At 38.9% G+C, this 10,229-nt stretch overlaps 1 protein-coding gene across 1 annotated transcript; it reads right to left on the bottom strand.

Moving 5' to 3' along the window:
• Positions 1 to 275: 275 nt before the first annotated feature.
• On the bottom strand, positions 276 to 3,093 carry LOC106011549 (synaptic vesicular amine transporter-like). The gene is made up of 4 exons (XM_035969347.1): positions 2,986 to 3,093; positions 2,336 to 2,381; positions 1,458 to 1,545; positions 276 to 876 (listed from the first exon to the last, which is right to left on the bottom strand). Exons 1-4 carry the CDS (start codon positions 3,083 to 3,085, stop codon positions 772 to 774), a joined length of 339 nt encoding a protein of 112 aa, XP_035825240.1. The 5' UTR covers positions 3,086 to 3,093; the 3' UTR covers positions 276 to 771.
• Positions 3,094 to 10,229: the final 7,136 nt, after the last annotated feature.

Genomic DNA, 10,229 nt, shown 5'->3' with positions numbered 1-10,229 from the left:
TCTCTCTCTCTCTCTCTCTTCTCTTCTCTCTCTTTCTCTTTCTTTCTCTCTCTTTCTCTCTCTCTTTCTCTCTCTCTTTGTGTATCCATCTATCTATCTATCTATCTATCTATCTATCTATCTATCTATCTATCTATCTATCTATCTATCTATCTATCTATCTATCTATCTATCCCCCTCTCTCTCTCTCTTTCTATCTCCGTCTCTCTCTCTCTATCACTCTCACTCTCTCCTGGTCTTTATCTCCCACTATCTCTCTCTTTCTCTCTCTCTCTCTCTCTCTCTCTCTCTCTCTCTCTCTCTCTCTCCAGAGTTTATAATGTTACAAATTACATTGATCATTAAACGAAAAATATGCCTCAACGGATTTATAAATACTAAATACGGCTATGAACCTCTAGGCTCTTATAAATCTATGTAAGTCATTCCTATCAGAAGACTATAAATACGAAAAGGAGCTGTGTCCATAACATTTGCAGTTCATTAATGGTTTGAATAAAATTATTTCATTACCGAATGATCAAAGACTTTTTACTGCCACATACTTTCGAAGAGCGTTTAAGAGGTAGGCAGGTGCCACACAATTTAAATATTAATCAACAAAAGACACAATTTTTGTACACATTAACTACTAACTGTAAGAAAAGTATTGCAGAAACGTTTTGAAACATAACGTATTTCCAATGAGCTAAATGAAAAAAAGAACTGCTCAAAGCTGAAACAAGATGATGAGATGAGTCTGTGAAGAGATCAAACACAAGCAGCCACCGCTCAGTCGTCATCCTCGCACAGTCTGCCATAAGAAAAGTTTCCTTCGTCGTTTCTTTCTTTGTCCTCTGTGTAAGGCGAACTCTCACCTCTCTTGGGCAAGAGTATCTAGAATGTAATATATAGGATAGTTGCATCACAATAGTTTCTTTCTGAAATCGTTTTCATCTAATTATTGTTACCGAAATTATAATATTATTATCATAATATTATTATTATTGCTCTCTCTCTCTCTCTCTCTCTCTCTCTCTCTCTCTCTCTCTCTCTCTCTCTCTCTCTCTCAGTCTCTAACCCTCTCTCTCAGTTTCTAACCCTCTCTCTCTCTCTTTCTTTCTTTCTCTTTCTCTTTCTCTCTCTCTCTCTCTCTCTCTCTCTCTCTCTCTCTCTCTCTCTCTCTCTCTCTCTTTCTCTCCCTCTCCCGCCTCCCCCTTCTCACTCTCTATCTCTCACGCGCTTTCTCTGTGTCCCTACCCTTTTCTCAATTTTTCTGTTCTCTCAGTTCTACACTTACTCATAAGTCATTATATAAGTTAATATAACTCGATCACGCATACACTGAACATAAAAAGACAGGCGAATTCACACAGAAAAAGAAAAAAAAAAGTTCTCAGTATCAACAATTGTTTTGAAAAAGAGAAGAAAACAACTCCTTTTCCCACAGAAACAAATAAACGATAAATCACCCATACATCTTCCTCTTCCTGACCCGGTGCCTTGCGGAGTAGAACACACAGGGGGCAGTACAACACGATAGCTATTGCCATACTTCTCATGAGCCTGTTGGATACAGAACAGTAATTATGGTGTTAAAAGAACCGGGATCAGTTTTAACCTCCCCCCACCCCCGTTTTCCTCCTGTTTAAGATTTTAACACGGGCAAAATATCTCTCAAAGTGATTATAAACCCATAAGATTTAATAAACGTCAAAGAAATAGACATTTGGTGTGTGTTTGAGAAAGAGATGGAGAGAGAGAGAGAAAGAGAGAGAGAGAGAGAGAGAGAGAGAGAGAGAGAGAGAGAGAGAGAGAGAGATGATTATTTATTTATTTATTTACTTGTTGATTTATTCATACATTCATTTATTTATTTACTTATTTATTTATTTGAATTTTGAAAATTTCCTTTTTGAAAATATTAGCGAGCTTGTCTCAATGACTTTACAACTGCGCTTTATGTCTGTTGAACATGTGTGAGTTCTTAGCTGTCCATCCTGTCTGTTTTCCTTACTTCCTTGGCTGCCCGTGAATCTGTTTATGACATTTTTATACCTTTCTCAGTCAGTACAAGGTAGTATTTACTGCCTCTATAAATGTTAAATGTTTACTTTTTTCCTGCATGTTGGTGCTTCTGTACATTCGTCTGTCTGTCTGTCTGTCTGTCTGTCTGTCTGTCTGTCTGTCTGTCTGTCTGTCTGTCTGTCTGTCTGTCTGTCTGTCTGTCAGCCGTTTAAACTTTCTCCAGTCACGAGAAAAATTTAGTTGTGTTCCACTTTTTAAAGTTCACCTCCGTCTCTCGAAACCAAATCCGTTATTTTCTCGACACAAAGACGGCCTTAAAAATACTTACCAGTCAAATCCTACCGCTTTTACTGCAAGTCCAGCGACTGACGGACCTGAGGACACATTTCGGAACAATTAAATTAAATGAACTCGTAACTAGATCTACAGTATGCAAATGTATAGCTTACATAAGGAAAAGGACTTTTTGAAAATGATTACCGCAGGACTTCATGGTTCACCTTTTTAGCTCAGAAGAAAAGATCACATCAAGTCTGTTTCGAAAATTGAGACCAAGGCTGCCACAAGCAGCATAACCGCCCCCACTTTGAACTTCCCCCAAAGAACAACAACAAGACAATATAAAAACAAATAACACCACAAAATGGAGAAAAAAAATATTATTGAAAGAAATAAAAGAAAAAAAAAGCAAAGAATGTTTAAAGCCCAAACCTTCACCACATAAACAAAGGGAAAATCCAACACACTTCTAGATCTAGTAAAACAAAAATTCTCCACAAAAGGAATTAAAACAAACAAAAACCCAAAAACGACAACAGAACAAATCAACCAGCTAAAATTTAAATAAAACACCAAAATAAAGCCAAAACAGAATAAAACAGAAAAAAAACCGCCCCCGCCCCCTCAAAGAAACAACACAAAAGCAACTCTGTCAGCCAAAGCAGAAACCATAAGAACAACTACAAAAACCCAACTCACCAACAGAGTAGGCCAAACACACTCCAAGTTGAGCGATAGCGTAAACACAGCCATAGAAAGCTTCATGTTCCACGTCTACCAGCAGTGCCAATAGAGGCATTATAGCGGCGTCTGTTATGCCTGAAGACGGTAATTTTGATGATGATGATTATTATTATTATGATGTTGATGATGAAGGTGATGTTGATGTTGATGGTGAAGGTAACGATGACATCGATAATGATGATGATGATGATGATGATGATGATGATGATGATGATGATGATGATGATGACATCAGTTCATTTAAACAGTTATTCTTTACTTTAAACAACCATTCTTAGGTTGAGTATAAGTAAAGTAACCACTTACCTAATCCTAACCCTATGCCAAAATGTGGGAGAATCAGCTGTGGTACATCAGTGGCGAATGGAAGCTGTAAGATACAGAGACCTTAAAAGTAATGTTGATGAAAAATCATTCACAGACTCGTATTTTTAAGAGATTATAAAAGTGGATAAAAAATCATTCGCTGAGACATGAAAGTTAATTAAAGATCATTCACTCACTCATATCTATCTATCTATCGTTCTCTCTCTCTCTCTATCTATCTATCTATCTATCTATCTATCTATCTATCTATCTATCTATCTATCTATCCATCTATCCATCTATCTATCTATCTATCTATCTATCTATTAGTGCGTGGTCGAAGGGAGCCACTCGTAGACGTACAATTTCATTTTGTTCCCGTCTGTTGTTTGTGTTATCATTGCATTAGACAGCGGCTTTCATCATAGTCATTATATTATGGCCCTTATCGTGTTATATACATAATATCACAAACATAGACAGCACACACCTGTAACACTCGTCGCCACTGTGTGCCCGCCCTATTTTTTTTATCTAAGATTGCCGTGTCATTTTTGGCCTTTTCATGCCTTTGTGGCTAACTTCTATTTTAAAAGTGAAATTCCAAACCATTTCTAGCGTGATGTGTCTTTTTCATTTGGCCGCCAAAGTCGCACACCCGACCTATACAAAAATGACGTAAAAGTATCGTTTGCACACTTTGGAACTTTTCCCCAAAATTTGATTCCAATCTTGTTCTTTTTCCAAGTGATGCTGAGGTTTCTGTGGGGCATCCTAGTTTACCGTATCCTTGGCTCTTTGGGGGAATGGATGCAAGGGGTTTTCCCTATATGAACCATGTGGATGGAAAGTGTTAAGGACGCACCCCCAGTGACCATCCACTGACTTGTATTAGATGTTATGTGTCTGAGCTCGCTAACGACTCCGTTTCTTAGGACTCCGGGTTTTAGTAAGAGTTTTACGGCACTTGCAACACAACAAGAAAATATTTGTGTCGAAGATTAGAGGTGCTACACGAGAGTAACAAACACGAAAAAGAAGGGGGAGAAATACGGTCGATAGATGCAGGGGCGAAGCGTCTATATAATCAAATAATCACTGCTTCCCTTTCTAATTTTGAAACATTGTCGCTGTCAAATTCATCCTTAAACGTAAACCTCATAAATTAAATGTCAAAAGACGTTCGTAATCAACAAATAAAGTGAGGCTGGAATAGAGTTGAAGGGAACATGTGCATGGCAGTCAAAGCTGTTTCATTGCCACATATACCCTGTTCACCCCTTTGGGGCCACAGTTAAAATCAATCACCAGCCCTGATTAAGTAAGCTAGCTAACACTGGTCGAGTCTACCTCACAAATGTGAGGGGAACTAACTCTTAATAATCTCTTGACTGCTGCTTGTGCTTGGGTTTTTCCTCGACTTTTTACCGGCCTATAATCAGATCGTGACCTCAATTATGACACCAGCTCCTGGCCGCGAAAGGCTAACAAAAACAGCCAAATGTGAAATTTAAAAAATAATAATTGTCATGTTCTACCAAAGAGTTAGACTCACTGGTAGATTTATAACATATAGATCTAGTACTGACATCTCTGCTTCTTTGCTTTATGTTTATGTATTCACATCTAAAGTTAGGTTTAATTTTAGTGGGAACTGATATTTAATAAGATACTTTCCCGATTATTTTGGCGGTTGAACATACAATATGAATTCCGGATTTGTTTTCATTCACAACTCAGAGTCGCCGCCTCGAGTAAGATTCTTGTGTGATATCTCCAGGCCCTATCTGGTCCCATTTCACTTTGATTACCCTGTCAAACAAGTCAGCCTTCGCCCCTGGATGGATGTTTGATAAGAAAGAAGGAGCATGGCAAAAATACACCGGAGCGCCTGCCAACCAAGCACTTTCAAGACCGTCTGTCATAACTTACGTCTGTCATAACTTGCGTCTGTCATAACTTACGTCTGTCATAACTTACGTCTGTCATAACTTAACGTACGTCTGTCATAACTTACGTCTGTCATAACTTACGTCGGTCATAACTTAACGTACGTCTGTCATAACTTACGTCTGTCATAACTTACGTCTGTTACAACTTAACGTACGTCTGTCATAGCTTACGTCTGTCATAACTTAACTTACGTATGTCATAACTTACGTCTAACATAACTTAACTTACGTCTTTCATAACTTAACTTACGTCTTTCATAACTTAACTTACGTACGTCTGTCATAACTTAACTTATGTCTATCATAACTTACGTCTGTCATAAATTAACTTACGTCTGTCATAACTTACGTCTATCATAACTTAACTTACTTCTGTCATAACTTACGTCTATCATAACTTACGTCTATCATAACTTACGTCTGTCATAACTTACGTCTGTTATAACTTACGTCTGTCATAACTTAACTTACGTCTATCATAACTTGCGTCTGTCATAACTTAACGTACGTCTGTCATAACTTAACTTACGTCTGTCAAAACTTACGTCTGTCATAACTTGATTTACGTCAGTCATAACTTACGTCTATCATAACTTACGTCTGTCGTAACTTACGTTTGTCATAACTTAACTTATGTCTGTCATAACTTAACGTACGTCTGTCATAACTTACGCATATGAGACAGAGGGCGATGAGCAGCATGCATGCCACTGTGCAGATCCACCTGAGTGTTTGACCAAAGCAAAGACAGATTAATAAACAGGTACAAATCGTATGTAAACTTTTTTTTTTCCTTTTTTTTTGGGGGGGGGGGGCTGTAGCTCCAAGATAATGCCGTGTAAGATTCTATCTAAGTTGTCTAGAGGCCATCGTTTCTACATGTCTTGAACACGCATGTAGTCAAGTGTCTCAACACTTACTCTCCCCCCCCCCCCCAAAAAAAAAAGAACAACTCAAAATATAGCATGATATATTATTATATTTTCGCCAATCAACAGTTTGCCTGTCACGTACCTGCCAACACTACGAGCGACGACAGCAAAACAGTTAGTGCCAACGAGGTATCCGATGCTGTCAGGTAGGAATATCAGACCTTTTGTGGAGGGAAAAAAACACAGAGAAAAGTAGAAGAAAAACATAATTGTAGAATGTTACACCCCTATCAACACTATCTAGATCATGTAGGAGGCTGAAGAGAAAAAAAAATCTGCCCCCCTCCCCTCCCCTAATTAATAGCAGCCATAGGAGTTAAGTACAATCCAAGCTTAGCCTTCTTTTTTACATTAGTGAAAGAACTCATTTTAAAATGCAAGTTAACATTATTCTCCGATAGGGAAAAACGGCGAGGCTTGTTCTTAGTAACTGCTTACAAAACATAAACAAATTACCTTAAATAACATAGCTTCTAAAGCAAAGCACCAAAATAGGGATGGTTGAGCAAGGGCACATATAAACGTCAACATAGTGTTATGGACACCGCTTCTCAAAAATGCTCAACCTCTAGCTTCTTCCTCGTGCTCCAGAGAAGCAACGCATAGTAAATGTAACTGTGTCACTCGTCCATTTTTGGATATCATAATATGTAGTTACTGGTATCATCTTAAAGCTTTTTCATTGGTCAATCTATCTTTCGACGAAAAAATGTCCACCTGTCTCAAATAATAGAAGTTGAGATATTTGCGATTGAAGGAGTTGGCAGTCACCTGGTTTCAGAGGTTAAATTAGCGAGAAAATGGCTAGACTTCATCGTTCACATAGTGTGCAACCCTGGTTCCAATGTGGAAAAACAACTTTATTTTTTAACTTGAGTTGGTTGGCGAGATTTCACATCAATTTGCTCCTGCTATTAGACATTGACGCTGAACTCGGTATAATAAAGTCGTTGCTCCTTTAAAGTTACCAAACGACACACCAGGTCTAAGCGCGCTCCGTTAATTCTGTTTGTATCTCGTCGGACTACGGATTGTATAACCCTTGTTCAAACCCCTAGGTGTTCTAGAACTCGGGTATTTAAAGGCTTTCTACTCATTTGGCTTGGCCCGATCGGAGATGAATGTAATTCGGTGGTCCTACCTCTTAGATAACCTTTCATTATTAAAGGAGTGTAAAATATAACAATACAGTTTTGAAAAGGGTGTAAAATCTAACCTTACAATGTCGGGAGGGTTGCTAAACCTAACCTTAGGCTACAAAGTTAGAAGGGTTGCTAAATCTAAACAAACAGTAATGAAAGGGGTGCAACATTTTAAATATTTGGGGACCATTATATCATCAGGTGGGAGATGTCACACCGAAATTAAAAGCCGCATTTGCCAAGCAAAAGCAACCTTCCACAAATGTAAACAGATTCTTACAAACATCAATCTGTCACTGGAAGCAAGAAAAATAGTACTGAAAAGTTACATCGAGCCAATCCCATTAAACGGGTGCGAAGCATGGACAATCAATAGACAGCTGGAAAGAACAATTGAGGCGACAGAGTTGTGGTTCATAAGACGCATGCTGTGTATCCCATGGACAGCTAGAAAAAAATGAACAAGTCTAGTTAAAGCAAATTGCAGACGACAGCTTATGACGAGTATACGAAAACAGCAGGCAAATTTCATTGGACACACAATGCGGAAAGAAGCATTGAAGAATACTGTAACAACAGGCAAGTTTGATGGAAAGAGAGGTAGAGGCAGAGAAAGGGAAAAGATACCGGACAAGTTAACAACAGGCCTAGGAACAGCAAGAACAACAGACACAATTGCTGCAACACAGGACAGAGTGAAGTGGAGGTCCATGATCGCCCACGCCAGTCGGCACGGCACCGGATGATGAGGATGATGAAAGGGGCATTTAATCTACACAACAACAGCCTGAGATACCCACCGAGCTCCCATCTCTTGACGTGCATGACCTCCATGACCCAGAGCGGCACTGTGGGCTCCAGCACAGACATGGACATTGTCGTCAACATCACTGCACCTGGGTGGCGGAGAAACATTCAGGAGAATTTTTAAATCAATAATGTAAGTGTTTTACATCTCCATCAACACACAAAATAGGCATGTAGCAATTGTAATATATTGCATTCTTATTTATACAAGTGTACAACTCAATTTACTTACGCAAATTAGATTATTTTGATTTGTGTTCAGGACCTATAATAGACTGCGTTGTGACTTATAGTATGATGCAGTCAGAAGCCTGAAGGCTGAACAGATTTGTTTAGAATGTGGGTGTTTATTTTATACCTCCATCGACATAATTCAGATCATATAAGAGGCAGGCTGCCATCCTGCCTGTCAAGACCAACCCAGGCCTAGAGGGAAACATCCGAGCAGACAGACCGAAAAAGTGGGTAGAAATTCTCTCCACTGGGGTCTTCTGCGTGCGACGAATGAGTGCGTAACCGCTACACCACAGACGCCCCTGAGAATGGTGTCACAACGCGATGAAATCAGGCGGTCATCAATTTTTGGGCATGTGGAGTTATTGGTATTTTCTTAAAGGATGTTTATTTGTCTTGCTTTCAATGAAAAAAAAACTTACCGATTTGTCTTGGATAGAAGTCGAGATATCTACATTTGAAAGAGGTGGGGGTCGCTTTTTTCAGAGGTTGAATGAGCAAGAAAATGGCCGCCAAAGTTTGGATATTTCCATTACTTCAGAGCCAGTGGTAACTGAAGACTTACATTTTTGTGCCTTTAACCATCGTTTTTAAATAAAATTCCACACAGAAATATGTTCTTGAATAAACAAAAAGAATGTTGAGCCCCCCCCCCCCCAAAAAAAAATGATTAAAATAGCCAAACTGGCGGGAAAATGCCAGTTTCTTCAATTTCATTATTTTGGCGAGCGCCTGGTTTCACCACGCAGATTCACTGTCAAATTATGTGTTACTCAAAGGTTCTTATTAATTGTCGGTACACAAATTCGATAGAGAAAAGATCATTTAGGTCGTGGGTTGGTATACGAGAAATAATATAATGTTCAGTAATGTAACATCATACCAACAAAAAATAAATCAATGAACAAATTATCATGGTCGATAACTGAAGTAAACCTCGCTAAAGAGTGTTCTTACGATTTGATTTTAAAAAGGGGGATATGGTAAGCTTATAAGACCAGCAAATCGTAGCCCAACGATGTTACAGGTTTAAGCCCGCTGCTGGACTTTTGAGACAGAAGCTATTAAGTTTTGGCCTTATCTAGAGCGGTGTTAAAGCTCAGGGGAAGCTAGTTCTTTGCCCGGATTGTTACTTGATCTCGAAGCATCAGTCTAGGTAGTCTTCAAAGAGAGGGCAATTGACTTGAAATATTGTAATAGGGCCTGATAATTACTTTATATAACTAGTGTCTCTGGGATGAATTGCTGTTCAACTTATGTGCAACAGAACATCTCTTATTCTACGCCGATCTCCCTTTTTCCAAACTCCTGTGTGCCACCTGTTTTAAAAAAATAAATTGGGAAAGGGGGGGGGGGAGATTTGCACAAAATAAGACTTGTTTCAAGCTTGTCTTAGCATCTAAAACATGATTCAGTGGATTTACCAAAGAAAATGCACCGTTACTGTAAGTGTGAAGTTAACAAAGAAAATTGAACCTAAGGAAATACACGGGCGGCATTCACCCCACATCTTCCGTTGACTATCGACTGTTAATTCTTAGATCTACCTGACGCTATAAGGACGTGCGGATCACGCAGCAGTTTATGCAGTGGTGTGATAGGGACCTGTGTCTGTGGGGAAAAAAAGACATTTTACGCTAATTATGGGTGAAGACAATAAATTCCTTTGCTTTAGAATCATGTTTAAAGCTAGAAAAAAAAACACCGTTGCCACAGACTTAACCCTCTGAGTGTAATACACCTTACAACCTGGGTTGTTCTCTCTCTCTCTTTCTCTCTCTCTCTCTCTCTCTCTCTCTCTCTCTCTCTCTCTCTCTCTCTCTCTC

Source organism: Aplysia californica, unplaced genomic scaffold (assembly GCF_000002075.1).
Source record: "Aplysia californica isolate F4 #8 unplaced genomic scaffold, AplCal3.0 scaffold00139, whole genome shotgun sequence".
Classification (NCBI taxonomy): Eukaryota; Metazoa; Mollusca; class Gastropoda; order Aplysiida; family Aplysiidae; genus Aplysia; species Aplysia californica.
Note: the sequence above shows the minus strand (reverse complement) of the source record. Positions and strands in the feature narration are given on the sequence as shown.

Excerpts from the sequence above, each read along its gene's own strand:
- LOC106011549 (XM_035969347.1), bottom strand. The coding sequence starts at position 3,085 with ATGCCTCTATTGGCACTGCTGGTAGACGTGGAACATGAAGCTTTCTAT. Across the intron at positions 2,382-2,985 it reads GTGTTTGGCCTACTCTGTTG|GTCCGTCAGTCGCTGGACTT; the intron begins GTGAGTTGGGTT and ends ATGTGTCCTCAG. Across the intron at positions 877-1,457 it reads CGGGTCAGGAAGAGGAAGAT|ATACTCTTGCCCAAGAGAGG; the intron begins GTATGGGTGATT and ends ATTACATTCTAG.